This window comes from Trichoderma evansii, assembly GCF_050947405.1.
Source record: "Trichoderma evansii strain SZMC 28006 chromosome Unknown GGI43scaffold_2, whole genome shotgun sequence".
NCBI classification, from domain to species: Eukaryota; Fungi; Ascomycota; class Sordariomycetes; order Hypocreales; family Hypocreaceae; genus Trichoderma; species Trichoderma evansii.
In genome coordinates, this window is record NW_028145204.1 from 244501 (window position 1) to 263369 (window position 18869).

General features: G+C 51.1%; 5 protein-coding genes across 5 annotated transcripts; 2 read left to right on the forward strand and 3 right to left on the reverse strand.

Moving 5' to 3' along the window:
* The first annotated feature begins 163 nt into the window (after positions 1-163).
* Positions 164-2885, forward strand: GGI43DRAFT_392469 (MRG-domain-containing protein). The gene is made up of 4 exons (XM_083204560.1): positions 164-769; positions 2100-2371; positions 2429-2544; positions 2616-2885. The coding sequence occupies exons 1-4, from the start codon at positions 371-373 to the stop codon at positions 2786-2788; spliced, it is 960 nt and encodes a 319-aa protein (XP_083064626.1). The 5' UTR covers positions 164-370; the 3' UTR covers positions 2789-2885.
* Positions 2886-3165: 280 nt separating this feature from the next.
* GGI43DRAFT_392470 (mitochondrial 54S ribosomal protein uL30m) lies at positions 3166-4088 on the reverse strand. The gene is made up of 2 exons (XM_083204561.1): positions 3852-4088; positions 3166-3793 (listed from the first exon to the last, which is right to left on the reverse strand). The coding sequence occupies exon 2, from the start codon at positions 3688-3690 to the stop codon at positions 3427-3429; it is 264 nt and encodes an 87-aa protein (XP_083064627.1). The 5' UTR covers positions 3691-3793; positions 3852-4088; the 3' UTR covers positions 3166-3426.
* A 362-nt stretch (positions 4089-4450) lies between these two features.
* On the reverse strand, positions 4451-6519 carry GGI43DRAFT_379192 (citrate synthase-like protein; the record flags this gene model as incomplete). Its single annotated transcript, XM_083202799.1, has 2 exons — positions 4451-5977; positions 6091-6519. 2 exons carry the CDS (start codon positions 6517-6519, stop codon positions 4451-4453), a joined length of 1956 nt encoding a protein of 651 aa, XP_083064628.1.
* A 2601-nt stretch (positions 6520-9120) lies between these two features.
* On the forward strand, positions 9121-11677 carry GGI43DRAFT_138153 (uncharacterized protein). Its single transcript, XM_083199269.1, has 3 exons — positions 9121-9199; positions 9419-9924; positions 10401-11677. The coding sequence occupies exons 2-3, from the start codon at positions 9484-9486 to the stop codon at positions 11424-11426; spliced, it is 1467 nt and encodes a 488-aa protein (XP_083064629.1). The 5' UTR covers positions 9121-9199; positions 9419-9483; the 3' UTR covers positions 11427-11677.
* A 3094-nt stretch (positions 11678-14771) lies between these two features.
* On the reverse strand, positions 14772-16814 carry GGI43DRAFT_138377 (Glucanosyltransferase-domain-containing protein). Its single transcript, XM_083199270.1, has 3 exons — positions 16702-16814; positions 16244-16540; positions 14772-16147 (listed from the first exon to the last, which is right to left on the reverse strand). The coding sequence occupies exons 1-3, from the start codon at positions 16705-16707 to the stop codon at positions 15011-15013; spliced, it is 1440 nt and encodes a 479-aa protein (XP_083064630.1). The 5' UTR covers positions 16708-16814; the 3' UTR covers positions 14772-15010.
* Positions 16815-18869: the final 2055 nt, after the last annotated feature.

Sequence of the window (18869 nt, forward strand, 5' to 3'; positions counted from 1 at the left end):
CAGGCGCCTGTATCGAGCCATTCCAGGCTGACATCTCCCCAAGCACAGTGCCCTGAAGCTGCTGGGGCTAGAAGGCATTAGTGCCCATCGCTCCCGGAAAGACCAGGGGCAAGCACCGGGTACCACTCTGTGCTCAATTCACTTCATCTCACTCACGTGTCTCCCTGTACTGGTCCTTTTCCTAACTACCATTCCAAACTCCATCTCCATCAAAATCTTGATATCTCACTAGAGGCTATCACGGAAGGGCTTTTTTCATCTTACACAATTCACCAGTCATTTTAATTGTACCCCTAGAAAGTCAAAAATTATTCAGAGCAGAATTTTCTTTTAAACTCACTGCCCCAGATATCTCATTCTCATTTTCATCATGGCTCCTGCGCGACAACAGCCGCCTCCGCCATTCAGCAAGGACGAAAAAGTCCTGTGTTTTCACATGGACATGCTTTATGAGGCCAAGATTATGGATGTGCAGCCCGCAGAGAAGCCCAATGAAGGCTATCGGTACAAGGTTCACTACAAAGGGTGGAAAAACACGTGGGACGACTGGGTTCTTGTGGACCGCATCCGCCCCTTTGACGACGAGCACAAGGAGCTGGCGGCTCAGCTACACGCGCAGCTCAAGACCAGCATGCAGAAAACCACAAAGGTTCCCAAGAAGGTCGTCAAGAGTGGCGGCGAGTCGGCGCGCGGTAGCGAGGAGCGAAGTTCAGCCGTGACCCAGGGAGGTAGGGGCGGTAGAAGAGGCAAGGACTGGGACCTTGAGCAGGTAAGAATTGGCTTTGCCTTTCAGCGTTTGAGGATTTCTTTGCTATGTCTTTCATCCTTCAGCAGAGGCTTTTTTGTCTTTCTGTGATGAAAGCGTGTTATTTTTACTTTTCTTTCCTTTCCTTGTGGCGTTTGTTTTCAGAGTCTCTTGTTTGGCCGCGTCTCCTTGGAAGCTTTCATTTTTTTGCCTCACGAGTCAGAGTAGTTCTCTCTCGGAACTTTGCAGGAATAGTATGGCGCTGTATAGCCTGGGAAACGCGCTTAAGCGCGCGTATTTGGCTTTTTTTCATGCCGGAAAGCGGCGTCTTTGGCTTTATAAAACAAGGGGCAGAATGAACTCTACTGCCGTCCCAGTGGACTTTGATATCGCGTCACTCATGGCAACGTGAGTCTTTGATGAAGCTTTGGCTTGTTTAATCTTCCTTTTCATGATGGCTAGGCGGCATTTTCAATTGGGAAGAATGCTTAGCCAAAGTCTGAAAAAGATGAATATTTTTTATTCAAACTTAGATGGGAGAGAGCCCGAAGTTTGGTGTTCTCCTCGTCGACGTGTTTCCTCCTCTCGACATTCTCATTCTCTCCCGTCAACGTTCTTACGACGCCTTTCATTTCACTTACAGCACTTCTATCTCGCTCAAATTCGCAATGTACCCAAGAAGCTTCCTGCAAGGACAGGCTCCTACATCCAACATTCGAGGATGTATGGAAGACTCTCTTCCTCTTCCCCCTCTACCTTCTACCGAGCCTTCTCCACCACCACGCCGTAAGGTGAATAAAAAGCCAACGCGGTTTCGGGAAGTACCCGATCACTTAGTCAAGCTGCCCAAGAAAGGCCATCGCTATCTTAGTAAGGGTGGCAGGCCTCTGTGGGACAACCGTTACGATCCTCCTCCTGCCCCTAGACGGACGGTGAGGAAGAAGTCTCCACAAGCTCGTCCCAGGAGTCCCTCACCGGTTCCCGAAGCAAATACCCGGGTTCCCGAAGCAATCGTGCAACCAGAGCCAGCTCCGCCCGCCAAGAAGCGCCGGATTAAGCTTATTGTCAAGCGGCCCCGGATTAAGCTCATTGTCAAGAAGCCTCTGGTCGAGAGCAATGGCAATAAACCCCCAATCAAGATCAAGCTCAAGCTCAATCCCACTCGGTAAATACCCAGAGCTCTTTTATGATCCCACACTTGGTTTATAGAAGCCAGTAGCTTCTTAACCTTGGCTTTTTGTGTTTCTCATCTCTTACAATAGTTTTTCATGGCTTCATCTTTCGTAGTCTTCATCTTACTACCTTTATCAATTGTACCATGGGCTGCCAAAATATATTCTAACTATTTCCACAGGAAGACGCCTTCCACAGCAAGCCAATGATCAACATTTCTGTTCCTGATCATGTCCAGGCCATGCTGGTCGATGATTGGGAGAACATTACGAAGAACAACCAGCTTGTTCCTCTGCCTCATCCAAAACCCGTGTCCAAAATTTTTGAAGACTATCTTGCCGTTGAGCGGCCACGCAGAGAAGAGGGCTCTTCGAGTATGGACATCCTGGAAGAGGTTATCGCCGGTTTCAGGGAATATTTCGAGAAGGCTCTTAGCAGAATACTTCTTTACAGGTACGTGAAGGTTCCCCTTCAGCTTCGTTGAATATATGCTAATATTTTGATATATAGATTTGAACGGCACCAGTACATGGATGTGCGGAAACTCTGGGATAACGCGGAGGAGAACTCACAGTATAAAAACGTCTGTGATGTCTATGGTGCAGAGCATCTTGCCCGCTTAATTGGTGAGTCTCATGCCGCATCACGCCTGTTCAATCATTGGTAAATATATTTCTTTTGACTAACATCCGCGCAGTCTCATTACCTGAACTCCTCGCACAGACAAATATGGATCAGCAGTCGGTGTCACGCCTCAGAGAAGAGATTGGAAAGTTCACCTCCTGGCTAGGGCGCAACTGTGAAACGTACTTTGTCAATGAGTACGAGACTCCATCTCAAGAGTACATTGATAAAGCAAGGAGTTTTTAAGTCGTGTCTCGCTTCGTCTGTACGAGCGGGCTAAAAGAAAACGCCACAACACTGCTCATACATGCCTAGGATTCTTCGCTTTTGGCTATATTATTTTCTACATTGTGTTTTTTTTTTTTTTTTTTTTTTTGTTGCTTTTAAAAAGTTGGTATCAAACTAGTGGGCTGGGAATGGCGGTGACAGCGTCTCGCTGGCTCAAAATTGGTTTCCCATTTCACCAACCCCCTTGGCATTATTTTGTAGAATTATCTTTTTTTTTGCTAACGGATTTCGCCGGTAATGGGTACTGGATAGCAAGGTGTTAATGTGATGATATTGTGATTTTCTTCTTTTCAATCACACAGTTAGAGCAGAAGGGGGGAGGAAAGGAGATGGATATAGCTACAAAGTAATGCAAATCGTGTTGTTTTTTTTTGTCTATATCCCCAGTTGCTTCGTGACTGCACATCATTCTCATGCCATCATTTTTTCGAATAAATCTCCATCTTTTGTACATTGTTGCCGTCACAATATCGTACAGTTCTTTTTGATATATCCCCAAGCCATATATATATACACTGCTCTACCCAAACGAGCACCCCAAATCCCCCCCTCTACCACTTAAAACGCTCATGATCAAACAAACAATAGGAATTTTTTCACATCCGTCGCACCGCCTTCTCAATATAGAATCCCTTCTCCGGCGTCCTCTCCGCCTTGACCTCGCCCTTGGTCAACCTCCTCTCCACCTCCTGCACGCGCACCAGCTCCTTGACCTTCATAATCATACCGGCAAACTGCGGCTCCGCGGGGTGGAAGACGGTCTGCATGCGGCGTCGCAGGCCCAGAGCCTGGAGCACGCCGCGGGTGCGCTCGGGAAGGCCGATGGCGGACCGGTGGAGAGTGATGCGGAAGAAGGACATATTGTTTTGTTTTCGATTTTTTGTTTTAATATGGTTTTGGGGATTTAGGTTGCGAGGAAAGGCTTATTCGTTGTCTAAATAGCTCGTGGATGTTCGATTGTCGCTGTCGCATGATTAGCAAAAATGATGCACCACAGCAAAAAGATGCAGCCCGGTCGTACCAATTCCTCAAGGCAAGAATGCCCAATTCGCTTGTAGTAACACAAATAAGTTCTTGCAGCGATACAGTGCTCCAATCCTGCCTCCTCTTTGTATCTCTACGGGGAGAATTCGTCGCTTTACAGGTCGGCTTGATTCTTCGAGTGGGTTGAGACCGCGATAAAGTTGCTGGTGGTTGCGCGATAAGATATCACCTAGCTTCACAAGGGACAGCCTTGCGCTGATCACGTGACAAATTCGCCGATGATGTATTTCATTATTATATTACAGCTTCATAAGAGTACGGAATACTACTTGGGATATAATCTCACCTAATTCAGTAAACTTCTTGTTTGCTACAAACAATTCTTTTTGTATTTTCATCTTCTTCACCAATTAGTGTTAAAAATAGTCACGGAAAATCATGTAGTGGTGAATTAATTTTTTGTTCTATTGTCATGAAATCAAAATATGATTTAAATACTTCATAATGTTTCTCCGCAGCGTACTTGTGGCGCTGTTCAAGTCTTTACAAATCACCATCCTTTCCCAAATCCATTCAATACCCACAGCTGCTATAAAAGATTTTCTAACGCTCCTCTCATTTCTTTTCGACTTCAAATTAAATCTGGACCTCCACTCTGCCCTCGGTGCCCCGGCCCTCGCTGAGGTTGGGCAGCAGGTAGGTGATATCATCCCAAGGATGACGGTACAGACCGGTGCGCAGTCTCTTCTGGTCGAGGTAGTGGGCAATGAGACCAATGCTTCGGCCCAGGACGAACAGACCGTTCAGGACACCCATCTTCATGTAGTCCTCAGCCTCTTCGGATGAGAAGGCACCGCAGTTGCGCATCAGGTCAACGAAGCAAACGGCGATACAGCCGTCAACGTTGAGGATCAGGCTGTCCTTCTTGGAGGTTGTGACGGTCTCGACAGCCAGAGCGTAGTCGAGCAGCTTGTGGCTGGGGAACTTGGCGAGGACGTACTCCTTGACAAGCTCAACACGCAGATCGGGGTTGTTTCGTGACTTGATACGGTGACCAATACCGGGGATCAGCTTGTTGGCCTTGCGCATGCTGTCGACGAAGTCACGGGGGCTCATATTCTTATCAAAAGCCTTGCTGAACTCCTCAGCAGCACCGTCAAGGGCACCACCGAATCGGGAACCAATGGTCAGCAGACCAGAAACGAGGGCGCTGATAAGATCCTTGCCAGCACGGGTGGTGATGATGGTGTTCATGGCACCAGAGACGGCAGGACCGTGATCGGCAGTAAGCATGAGAACCATCTCCAAGAACTTGGAGGCGTAGTCAGGCAGTCTGCGGCGGAACCACAGCAGAGACATGACACCACCGACACCAATCTCCTCCTTGAAGACATCGGAAATGGGCATGCCGGCATACAGAAGCTCCTGACCACGGTCGTCGGAGATGGTGGAGATGAAAGCAGCGGGCTTTCGGATGAGGCCGAGCTCCTGGGCCCAAGAGTAGTCCATGGGGATCTTGGGGACAACGGGCTCAGCTCGGGGAACAATGGTGCCTTGCTTGACGAGCTTCTCGTAGACCTCCTTGACGACAGTGGGCATGTCCTCAAAGGTGTTGGGGACGTAGAAGCCAGCATCCTTCATGGCCTGGTTCTTGGCAGTGGCAGTCTCAAGCTGAGAGTTGGCAAAAGAACCGGCGTGGCCGAACTGAACTTCAGTCTTGAACATGCTGGAGCAAGTACCAATAGCCCATGCGACAATGGGCTTGGTGATGATGCCCTGCTTGACGGCATCAATCACCTTGTACTCCTCAACACCACCGACTTCACCGAGGAGAACCAGGATCTTGCACTCAGGATCGGCCTGGTATCTCAGCAGGTGGTCGATGAAAGTGGTACCGGGGTATCTGTCACCACCAATAGCGACACCCTCGTAGACGCCGTCGGTGTTCTGAGAAATGATGTTGTTGAGCTCGTTGGACATACCACCAGACTTGGAGACGTAGCCAACGGAACCCTTGCGGTACAGCTTGGAGGCAACAATGTTGTCCATCATACCACCAGTGTTACCAATCTTGAAGCAACCGGGCTTAATACCACCAACGGTAGCAGGGCCAATGATGGTGATGCCCTTCTTCTTGGCGACATGGGCGATCTCACGAGCTCGCTATTAACAGGTGGTTAGCTAATTGGGTTCCAATTGGGCTATTTTGCGGCGTCTGCTTCCCAAATCTTGAAAACTTGAGAGGGACAAGCATATAAAGGGAAAACAAGACTTACTCGCTCAGGAACACCCTCTGCAATGATGGCAATGGTCTTGATATTAGGGAAGTTCATCAATTCCATGGTGGAGCTGTAGACACTTCGGGAGGAAGCAAAGTTGACCACGACGTCGACCTCGGGGTGCTTGGCAACGGCCTTCTCGACCTGCTGGTAAACGGGCAGCAGAGTCTCGCTGGTGCCCCAGTACATCTTGCTGACGAACTGGCCACCGAAGGTGTAGATGATGCCGGCGACTGAGGGGGTCTTTCGCTTGCAGATGAAGTCAAAGTCCAGCATGCCCTGGACGGCTCGGGGCTGCAGACCGTAGACGAAGCATCGCGTCTTTTCGGAGAAGAGAGCGTGCTCGGGCAGAGGGCTGAGGGGTCGGCTGGGAGCAGCAAAGCGCTGGATGTTGTCGTTGGCCGACAGATTCTTTGAGCCGGACATGATGAATGCGTGAGCTCGTCAAGAAGTTTCTCGTGAGGAGCTGTGTTGGGGGAATTGAGGAGGGGAAAAGAGAATTAAAGCAGGAGGAAAAAATGGCGGGGTGTCCTGCAGAAAAAAAGCACTGGTTAATAGCTGAGCTTAGACAAGGGACTGATTGTAGCCGTACTGCGTTGCGCCCACCAAGGCAGAAACCACAATAAACAGAGATGGAGATGAGGCGAGAGATGGAAATGAAGGAGGAGAGGAATTGACAAAAAGCAACTTTCAATGGGGGGGAGAGAGGCCTAGAAGCGGGAGACCAGCCAGATTTCAGGAGAGCAGTGACAACTGGACCATGGAGGGCTGCTTAGCTGCCACCAAAAGCACACAGCGGGGCCGAAGCTCAGCGGATGGGCTGCCAGGCATGCGCCGTATCCGCACATGTACTTCGTACCGCCCAGCCAAGTACAAGCCACCGAGAGCACCCTGTATTACCCTGTGCGACCGGCGCGCCCTGTACCAGCCCGCAGGAGTTGTGCACGTACTCGGTACGAATTGCTAGCCCGGTGGGGACCTGGAGGCGCTAGTGGGGCACGGCCAGCGAAGCCGCGCTGCTATCGCATTCGCCTAACGGAACCCAAAAGCGTCGATCGGGGACCAGCATGTGCCTGTGTGGTGCATACAGCCCTGTGCCAAAGCGAGGGGAGACAGATGGGGACTGATGAAAACAAACAAGCACAAGAGCTGCTTACCTCGATTCAGGCCCTGGACACAATTGAGCTTCCAAAATTCGAAAGATGGTAGTATTGGCGGTGAGCGCCGATGCTGACGCACTCTGAGAGAGAATTCGGCCGTAGGAATGGTGTGCCCGGCGATGTCGTCTCACAGCTCCTTACGGGATAGCAGTCTAATTTTGGCGTCCCTCTTTTTGGCCCTGATTCTCTCCCCCAGCAGATAAGAGAGATTCCAGCAATATTTTTTTCCATTTCAGGGGGCGGAATGGTGGGAGCCAGGCGCCAAATCCGCACGGCAACAGCCACAAAAGGAGTTGGGGAAGATTTTTGGGGTAAATCATGAATGTTGAATAGCAGCGTCGTAAGGCTTGAGACACAATAGCAGCAAACTAGGGACAGAGACCCGGTCGCGGTCCATCAGCCACTGGCCACTAAGACGGCTTGGACCCGGTGGTATCGGTACCTCAACGGGCCACTCTCATCACGAATGCGGTATCGGATATTCCCACCACAAGAATAGCTTTTTGCGCCCCTTGCGTCCCATTGACTTTTTGAATCAAGATAAGAAGAGATGACGCTGTTTTGGCCGGATGCGCATAACTGCCATTGAGGGGTTGAATTGGTAGGTCGTGAGTCGATGGAGAACGCCCTTCGCTGGAGGGAATCCGTCTTACAGTAGGTTTTAGGGGCCCTCGTGTGCTGTGCTTTGTGATCCAGGCCCAAAATTAGGCACCGAGTCAATCTGGGAGGCAGCTCCTGCCGCTAGCATCGTCCGGCAGTCGAGATGCTGGTCCAGCACCAGTCATTGGAACCTCGAATGCTGTGCGCTAGAAAATGGAGGGGCAGCGATGGTGGGGTAGCCAGTCTGTGGTGGCTGACGTTTGGGCCCTTGCTCTACCCAACGCTGATTAGACAGACCTGGACCTTTGGGTTAGTGAGCCGGCAGCCAGCCCCCGCCGCTTTTGGAACGGGTACGAATACGTTTGCTGTGCTTGTGCCTGAGCTACCAGCTCCCAGCACCGCAGACGTCTTCAACACAGCGCGAAAACTGCCCCTCTCAGCCTTGTCCCACTATAACTCCAGTAGCCGCTCAATGCAAGCTCCCAGGCTTCTTTGCAGCAAAGCATGTCTCTGTTGGGCTCTGCTGCAGCCCCCATGCAAACGTTAAAACCCCCTCACTGATCAGTCCATGACCGCGAGAGCGAGGAACAAGAGGGGGATGCGCCAGGACAAGCCTCCGAAAAGTAACATTGTCATTCGTACTGTAGACCCGGGCATGGCATAATCCTGATAAGCCCGTATTATCGGAGGTTCCAGAATCCCGCGGAATGCCTTCGGCGCCAGAAATTACGGTCCCGAGATCCTTGCAAGCCATCGTTGCGACAGTCGGCGCATCTTGGTAAATTGGAACTCTTCGGAGTCAGAACGAAAACGACGCAGGCAGTGATCCAATTCCGATTGCGAAGAAAAAAAAAATCAAAATCATGGCGATCCACTTGGGTCTTCTCAACAACTGGGGGGAGCGTCTCCTGAAAGTACCGGTACTCAAGCTAGAGCAATGGCATGCCCATTGAGTTTCCCTCGCCCCAATGGTTTTTTTTTTTCGGCGTCGCTGCGAGATGCGCACCCGGCCGCCACCAACTTTGGCACGGCCCTCCGACCTTTAGTGGCACCAGGCACCAAGTACCCCCCTGACCGCCCTCCCAAAGTACTGCCCCCCGAAATCTGTACGCTGAGCTCCATCACCCCTCAAACCCCTCCTGCGAGCTGGCCAACGTGGAGCTGTCGTCTTGTCGCCCAAATTTCTGAAAGGCTGAAAGTCATCCTCTTCCTGCCATCCACCTCTTGGTCTTTAGGCTCACTTTTCCTTCTCTTTCCCTTCTTCGTCAGATATCCAGCTCTCCGTGCCTTTTCGCTTTTCGACTTTGCAATTGCACGTCGTAGTCGCTTGAATCCTCTTCGTTGCGGTAAGTGTAGCTGATTTGCCCCTCCAATCGATCTGGTCCTGGATAGATTGCGTGTTGCCTCCTTGTCGTCTTTTGAATTCAATTGCGTCTCCGACGGTTCGGTGCCCAAGCTTGCCTTTGTGGTTGAGTAATGCACTCGCGCCTGCGCAGCAGCAATTGATTCTCGTCCTTCTTTTCCTCCATCATCGAGTCTCTCAACATCTGCTGACGGCATAAAAGACTAGACTTTCCTTCACTCATCCCACATCCGAATTCTTTTTTTGTCGTAGACACAGCTCATCACAATGTCCGCCAAGTCGATCTTCGAGGCCGATGGCAAGGCCATTCTCAACTACCACCTGACCCGTGCTCCTGTCATCAAGCCGAGTCCTCTTCCTGCGTCCACCACTCACAACCCTCCTGCCAGACTCGCCTCACTGTCCTTCCCTGAGGATGCTGCCGTTGAGGACGTCCTGAACCAGGCCGAGGTTACCTTCCCCTGGCTTCTCCAGCCCGGTGCCAAGTTTGTTGCAAAGCCCGATCAGCTCATCAAGCGACGAGGCAAGAGCGGCCTGTTGGCCCTGAACAAGACTTGGCCCGAGGCCAAGGCCTGGGTTGCCGAGCGAGCTGGCAAGGAGCAGAAGGTTGAGCACGTTTCCGGTGTTCTGCGACAGTTCCTGGTAGAGCCCTTTGTTCCTCACCCTCAAGACACAGAGTACTACATCAACATCAACTCAGTCCGTGATGTGAGTGATTTTTCCTCTTTTCATTTCATTTCTGTTTCTTTTTTACTCCATCTCTTGAAAACTTTCAACAAATACGCCATCTGCGGAGGTACCACATGCTGGTCATCTGGGTAGAGTCAAGTGACTCTTATGGCGAATGACAAGAAAGGTTGGAAGGAAATTCAGAGTTGAATTTTAAGAGAAGATGGGTAAGATATAAAGGCTCCGGACGAAAGAAGGATTTTCTTTATATACCAGGTCATGGCGCTTGCACTCGGTGTGAAATTTGTTCCCGTAGCATGCCGAAACGAGAGGCCGGGCGGACGAACGGATGTCACAATAGGGAGGGTCCTGGGCAGGACTTAGTGGCACCCCTGTTCGCGCGATTACACACCACAGCTCAACTCCATCCTCAGCTCAGCTCCCATAATATGTTATCAATTATATGCTATCTCTTAAGACATGTTTGCTGACATTATCCTTTTCAATTATTTTAGGGCGACTGGATTCTCTTCACCCACGAGGGTGGTGTTGACGTCGGTGATGTTGACGCCAAGGCAGAGAAGCTCCTGATCCCCGTGGATCTCTCAGAGTACCCTTCCAACGAGGAGATCGCCGCTGCTCTTCTCAAGAACATTCCCTCTGGACTTCACAATGTCCTGGTTGACTTCATCACTCGGCTGTACGCCGTCTATGTGGACTGCCAGTTCACCTACCTCGAGATCAACCCCTTGGTTGTGATCCCCAACGAGGACAAGACCTCTGCTGCCGTCCACTTCCTGGATCTTGCTGCCAAGCTCGACCAGACTGCCGACTTCGAGTGCGGTGTCAAGTGGGCTATTGCCCGATCTCCTGCTGCCCTTGGCCTCACCAACATTGCTCCTGGTGGCGACAAGGTCAGCATTGACGCTGGTCCCCCAATGGAGTTCCCTGCCCCCTTCGGCCGTGAGCTCTCCAAGGAGGAGGCTTTCATCGCTGAGCTGGACGCCAAGACTGGTGCTTCCCTGAAGCTCACCGTCCTCAACCCTGCTGGCCGTATCTGGACACTGGTTGCTGGTGGTGGTGCTTCCGTCGTCTATGCCGACGCTATTGCCTCAGCTGGCTTCGCTGACGAGCTGGCCAACTACGGTGAATACTCTGGTGCTCCCACCGAGTCACAAACCTACCACTACGCCCGCACAGTCCTGGACCTGATGCTGCGCGCTCCCATGTCCGACAAGGGCAAGGTCCTGTTCATCGGTGGTGGTATTGCCAACTTCACCAACGTCGCCAGCACCTTCAAGGGTGTCATTCGCGCTCTCCGTGACGTCGCTACTCAGCTAATCGAGCACAACGTTCAGATCTGGGTGCGTCGTGCCGGCCCCAACTACCAGGAGGGTCTGAAGAACATGAAGTCTGCCACCGCCGAGCTTGGTCTCAACGCCAAGATCTTTGGCCCTGAGATGCACGTCTCTGGTATTGTTCCTCTGGCTCTTATCCCTGGCAAGTGGGAGAGCAGCAACTTGGAGGAGTTCAAGGCTTAAGCGAAAGGAGTAAAACATGGACCCAAAAGGGGGTCGTATTACGGACAACGATATAGCTACTTTTTATCAGCTCAAGTTAATATTGTTGCGTTCTTGTATTTTGCAATCTAGACGGGATGGTGGGTTAAGCTTATTTTGTTATTTTATAGCCTTGGGAAGACTTTCACAGAAGAAAAAAAATGTGTGTCGAAGGAAGCACAAGGCTGGATAAAGGGAAAGCGGATGTCTGTGGGAGACGACATAAACGACACAAACAAACATGATAATACAAATTCAATATGATATCTCCATGCCGTTTAGCCGACGTAGCTGTCAAGCCTCTGTCATCCCATCCAAATGACGTAAAGCCAAGAGAAAATAGCAGACACTAATGTGGGTTATACGAGAACTGCATATAGGATCAAATGACAAAAGTGCCCTTGCGCAGTACGAGTATACCCAAGTATCATTTAGATGATACCTTAGTAGATGGACGAGGCCGTAGTTTGCGCCTTTAGACGCGATGCCTATCTCAATTGTGCCTAGTCCATACCCGCGGAACGGATTCCATTGTGGATACGAGATGGGAGATTTGTTCGAACCAGAGGAGCAAAATTACGCCCGGCGATTTGCTATTCCGATCTCATTGCCAGGTTGCCAAGAGGGTATCTGTGTGTGTTTCGCAGATGGCTAAAGTACCAATGTACTCCGTACTTGGGCATATAGAGTTACTCTGCGCGAGAGAGAATCCGGCAATATTCTGAGCCACATGCCACGTGGCGGGCCCAAGTCGAGGAACGTAGACTTTTTTTCACGCAGGTTTTACTTCTGAGTCCCCCCCAGAGGAGCCATTGCTTTGATCTGTTCCCTCCTGTAGGTGCTCCATATGCAGTCCCCATACTCGGGGTTGTCGGTCTTTACTGACGCGAATTCGTCGCGATAGGCGCCAATGGGGGTAAAGCACCTCAATCTATCCAGCACAATCCTAGACAAAAGAGAATTGCTCATCTTGGCTATTATATCCCTTTGTCAGAGGCTCTGGGATGGGAAGCTGCTCTGGCCATCTAACCCCTCTCTCCTGGTCACATCCTCACTCATCACTCGCTCTCTTCTCCTCAATCGCAGTGTTGCACATCATATGCCTTCAGTCCTCTGCAATGGTCACCCGCACAGCATCTTCGTGCTCCCTCTGGTGACAGTGATGTGATATAAGTCAGCTCACGGGCTGGGATGGCCCGGGCCGATGCATGGATTATAAATAAAACACCTAGGCAGATAGCAGAGATAGGGCAATGCTGCTTACAAAGGGGCTGTGAAGGGCTCATTAGACCGAGAGAGGGAAAAGACACCGGCGAGTAGGCGGCAGCAGAGGAGGCAGCTGAAGCTGAGCCATCCGCTGTGACTAACTGACCGCCCTTCGGCCAGGCTGATGCCCACAAGTTCTCATGATCGGCCCTCCAGGCTGCATAAGGCGACGGATTCAGAAAATATGCAGTGAGACTCTGCCAGAGCGAGCTCGCTCGCTTCCTTTGAAATGCATCTGATGATGCTTCCTTGCCAGGTCGCAGCGACTGGGCGCGTGACGCAGCACCTGATGTGACGAGTCAATGGAATCGAGGGGAACAGCTCCAAGGACTTTCTTCCACTCTTCTCTCTCCTCCTCCATTATCCCTTCTTCCCTTTCAATAGCGTAGTAACAGCAGGAGCAAGAGCCCTGGGGCCACAGCCAGAACAAACCGGAGCCGCTGTTGCCGTTGAAATATCGTTATCTTATCCAGCACTCACTCCATTCAACCTCGTGCCTTCCCGGGCTCGGAGGTGTGACAGTTGCAGCAGTTGCAGTTGCAGCTTCTCCAACTTTCCTGGTCACAGCGGCTCTTTGCCTCTTGTTTCCCCTCTTCCTGTCTCCAATCCCCAATGTTGCCTTCCCTTGGCCGGATAAGGCAACGCTGAAGCTAACCCGGGATTCTATATGAGATTCTGCCCACGATGGCGTCAGTCTCGAATCATAAAGTACCTGCCTAGTGCCTGTATCTGTATATATAAAACGGCCGGCAGTCGTCCAAGCCTCTCCGTCTTCTCCCGCAACCTCGTCTCTCGCTCCCAGTCCCGCTTCTTCTTTCATCGTTCTCTCGTTCTCCGTGACTCTTATTTTTGACGTGCCCCATACAACAAGCGCCAACCAAGCCCGCACTTACATGGCAAAGAGCGCCCACACCACCTTCCAGCCATACCCCTAATAAACGACGCCCCGAAACGTGCAATATTCAGGCCCCAGGGGAGGGGAAAATATCTTTTTGCTCCGCACAACCCTTGACTCTTTTTTATCCTCTCGTTGTTTATATATTCGTCTCCCATCGCCAGTCAACCGTTTCTTTTCCCCTTTGGTCCCCTCGGAGAAGACGAAACAAAGGCATTGATCTGCGTCCGATACAAACTCTAGCCCCCACCCCCACTCTCGCTTTCGCTGCGAACCTGCCAAACGCACGTCATTGCCTGCAATTATATAAGCCACCCGCTACTTCAATCCCAAGTGACTTACCGCCAGAAGTCTTCGGGGAGATACCGAGGGAAACGACAGACACGGAACGCAGCGCACGACCACACAACAAGTTCCCAGCAGCAAACCTCGAGTTTTGCTTTTTACCTGGTTGAGCTGGCACGTGGGTACCAATAATCCACTGCCAGTGCGTCAAAGGTGTGTGGATTCTGTCGATTTTGTCCTTGTTTACATGGGTGTTTGGGATCATGTGCCCTTTTATTCAATTGGTCGTCGTCATGTTTGCAATTGCTTCCAGATCCAATCCACATAAAGCTCCATGCGCTTGGCTTTATTGTTATTGACCAGATTCCCTAAGGGGTAGGTGACAACCCGGCCAATAGGGAGACAAGATAATCATCGTTTTCACACTCATCTTGCATAACCTCGGTGTAAGGAAAAAGAATGGCTCGCCTAATCGAACCGTCGCCTCCTGTCGATTATTGCTGCTCTGGGTGCTGCAAGGCCGCCGATTTTGGCACCCACGACTACTGTTTGCCCTGCGAGACCAATCCGTCGTGCACCACCAGCCTGGACAAGACTAAGGACATTGACCAGCCACCAAGGGATAAGAGCCACAGTGCCTGATATGGCTCTTTGAAATAAAGTGTGGACGAGAACGGATGGAATGATGACGGAAATGGAAAAAAAAAAATGAAAGAGGGAAAAAAAAATTAAGAAAAAAGTTTAAAAATGACCTAGCGGTACGTGCCGTCTAACTCAGATCCAAGGGGCTGGTCCCCCACGCGCTACATGTTCTCAAAAATTCCGGCATTGGGAGTTCGGAGCCATGGATTGTATTGTACTGTACTTGATACGCTCTAGATAAATAGGTATTTTTTTATGAAAACATCCTACCTAAGAATGACAAGATAAAGAAGACAATCATCATCGTGGCTGAGCTAAATGGGATATCTAAAGGTTCAAAGCAGAATGAGAAAGACATGTATTTACATTAAAGCAACTTCATTAATTTTCCTCTGTATCGCCCCCTTTTTTCCTCCTCCCTGAACAAATATAGTTACTGAAGATTGAGCTGAACTATTCTCGTCTCTCTACCTCCAATTTAGATGAAGAGCATGGCAACCAGGGGCAGAGCCAGGGCCCAAGAAGCGGGGTGAGTCCAGGCAGCGGCGCTCTTGTCGTCGCTCTTGGAGGAGGTGGTGCTGGAGTTGGCCGGAGAGGTGGTGGTAGCGTTGGATCCAGTCTCGGCAGAGTTCTTGCCGCTCCAGTTGGACTCGTCATCGCTGAGAGGAACAACCTTGAGACCGGTGACGGCGTTGCCCTCGGAATCCTTGACGTTCATCTTGACGTTGTAGTCGGAGATCTTGATGATAGAACCGCTGGGCTTGGGGCTGATGCCGTTGTCGATGAGCTTCTGGACGCCGGGGGGAGGGACGGGCAGGGTGAAGTTGCTGTCGAAACCCTTCTGCTGGATGAGGCTAGATGTGCACTTGGGGGGGGCGGGGGCCTTGCCGCTGGCCTTCTGGGACTGAACGGTCTTCCAGTCGATCTTGGCGAGCTGGGCCTTGAGACGGTTGTAGTCGCCCATGATGTTCAGGGTGTCGCCAGTGATGTTGACCAGGCCGTAGTTGTTGTCCTCCTCAGTGTACTCGTAGACGAAGCCGCCGGAGAAGACGGGGGTCATATCAGTGCCGTAAATGGCCTGGACCTCGTTCCAGTAGCGGGGCATGGGGGTGTTGCAGCCGTACTCGCTGAAGAAGACGGGGACAGAGGTGTTCTGGAAGTTGGCGGTCAAGACGTCGTAGGATGAGCTCTGGTAGGTGGCTTGAGCGCCGCACCAACTGTACGAGTTGAGGGCGAAGACGTCGGCTCTGCTCATGTCGCCATCGTCGTTGGGCTCGGAGCACTGCAGGTAGTTCCAGGTGTCCCACAGAACCTCACGAACATCAGCAGCAGAGTAACCAACGGGTATCTGGCGCTTGATGTTCTTCTTGATGTAGTTCTTCAAGTCACGGGTGACGGCGCGCAGATAAGGGGGCACGAATTGCGCGGTGGGGATGTCGTTAATGACCTCGTTTCCGGAGAAATAGAGCAAGGTGTTGGGGTAGTTGCTGAAGGCTTCGGCAATCGCAAAGGTGCGGTTGGAGTAGGCTTCGTAGTAGCTCGTCCAGGGCTCGAATGAGGTGATAGACTCGCCGACCAGAGGAGAGTTGACGTCCAGAACCATGTACATACCAGCCTAGAAGCGGATATATTAGCTACGGCATTCGACACGCGCGGGCAGAAACTCGGCCATAGAAAACATTGGTGCAAGGAAGGGAAAAGAAAGACTTACAGCATTGAAGATACTGGCGCACTCGTCGTGGTTCAGGTTAGGGTCAAGGTTGTACACGCGAATGGCGTTGACACCCATGACCTGAAGAAGAGCTGCATCACGCAGGCAGGTATCAGCGTCACTAAGAGGATCCTTGCCCGTCTTGGGGTCGTATCCTGCGCTGCCACCGGGCTGGTACGCAACGCCAACAAGCTGGAATTTGTTGCCATCGTCGTCGACAAAGTCGGTTCCCTTGATGGTGAGAGGCTTGACAGCTCCCACAGTAGTGGCCGCAAGGGCCACGAGCGCAGCTTGCATCTGAGGCGCATTTTGGGTTAGCAGTGGGTAAAAGAAAGGATTTCAAGATAGTTGCATGTAGACGAATGGGTCGCGTAGCACGATCGAAGGTGATTATACACAATATCGAAATAAAGATCTCACGATAACATCCAAATGCAAGGGGAGAGAAAGCCACTTACAAGCATGATTAATGTCGGATTGATAAAGAATGCTAAAAATTCTCAAAAATGAAAGGAATAAAGTATCGACAGGAAAGCAATAACAATAAAACTCTGTTTATTATAATTGGCAGTTCCAAAAAGCGAAAGCAAGTGGTGATTTCTCGAGACAGCGAAAGACACGTCTGAAACACAAGGGGGGAGGCGAATAAGCAGGAGCTTTGATGTTTCTGCGACAAATTCAAAAGAATGACTGGAGGCCTAAAAAATAAGCACTTCCCAAAGCTCGAGAGGCGATTCTGCGAGCAAAGCAAAAAGAGCGACTTTGTTCCAAACGAGCGCGAACGTGTCTTTGACAGAAGCTGGGAAGGGAATGCGATGATGGGCGGGAGGGCCAGCAGTAAGTACAAGTAGTCTCGGGCGCATGGACCCTTGATCAACCCGCCCGCCAATTGCAACGCGAGCCAGGGGGAGCATTTACAGGTAGTGCTAGCAGGCCCCAGCTGGTGCTCGGTAGCGCTCACAAGACCTCTTCCAGGGCCCTGCCAATGCTTCAGGGCCTCTTTCTTGGAGGGCACCTTCTTTTGCAACTGGCGCGCCTGAATGGCACCATTGCCGCTGCGCTAGTGCGGTAGGCCAGGAACGGGCGGGGCCCCGCTGGAACGTTTGATTTGAGTGCTGCAGATCCGTCGCAGCTGGTGGAGGCGGCGGCGTGAAAGAGGGAGCCTCAGCGTGAGACGGACTGTCTCAGCTTAGATCTTTGATCTGCTTTGTCGCGGTTTTTACTTGAGACCAACTGCTAGTACTACTTGCAGTGCTCGGTGTGCAGCATTAGTTAGGGGATTAGTGCTGTTAGTACGCCGTATTGTATATAGTGCTCTTGAGGGCTTCTACTCTACTCTGCGTTACTCGCTTATGGTGGAAGATTGAGCATCTGCTCGCTAACAAAGACCCGTAGGATACGAGGCTGCCGAAATGCCTCTCATTCTCACCGTTTAATGGCCTCTTGGCCGCTACTTGGCACAGCATGGCTTAGCTTTTGCTCAGGAGGCCATGCATGATCTCTCTCCCTTTCTCTAATTGCCTCTCTGCACTCTTGTCTTTTATGTTGATGTTATCTTGTTCCTCTCTCTCATGTCGCCTCCTTCTTCCTCCAAATTCCAGATCCCCATCCAACCTACATGGTAATGCATGCCCAGGCAGACACGAAAAATAAAGCTACAAATAGCAATAAAACGTCCCTCCTCGTGTCCGCCACCGCACACGCCGAGTCGGCGGAACTAAGAGATCGATAATTTCCCCATTAGAGCAGGTACGAGTGGTACTTGCGCCCCCCGGACTTCGTATAAATGGCCGCAGAGCCAGCCCAAGCAACATCGTGCCCACCATTAGCGACGAAGTAACCCCGTATTTATGCCTTTGTGCATCAGAAAGATTGGCCGTGGCGAAATTCGCTGTTGACTTGGACCCGGAGTCTTGCCATTCTCTCTTGCTGGCTCTCGTTGTATGAAGCGCTCGTATGTATGTACTAAATGTACTAGTAGTTAGGCCAGCCAAGCACCGCCAAGCAAAGTCTAGATCGCCATTCTCATCGTATCACGGAGCTCAAGAGGGACAAGAAAATAAGGCCAAGAGGATTGAAAATAAACTCTTTACGCTTCTCTTTCTAGATCTCGTCTTTATAAAATTAAGACACGTGCACAGCCTCCTAATGACCTCACCAGAACCTTAATTCAACCTCAGAAAAAGCAAAATCAATATATTATACGTGTACACGATTGCTTGGCACGGGGCGAAGCCTTCTTGGTCTCATAAAACGCAAACACTTTAAGGGTCTTGGGGATTCTTTTGGGCGTGGCGTCCCTCGCTCAGTCTCCTCCCCGGAATCTCGCTTTTCCACAGCGCAGGGGAAAATTAAAATGAGCGTCCCCATCCCCTGTCCGTCGTCCAATTTAGGGGCTGACCTCTGTGGCCCAAAGCAGTAAGACTGGGTGGCTTGATTTCCTCAGCAAGCCGATTTGCTCTGCAGGGTAATTAATGCTGCCCATCTCCGCGCCTGATTGGTCCATCGGTCTGGATACCCACCGCCTGCCTGTTTCTGTCCCAGGACCCTTTTTCTGCCACCCCTCCCAAAGTTTGCCTAGAGCGCTTCTATGTACTACATACGGTGAAGTGATTATTAGTGGGAC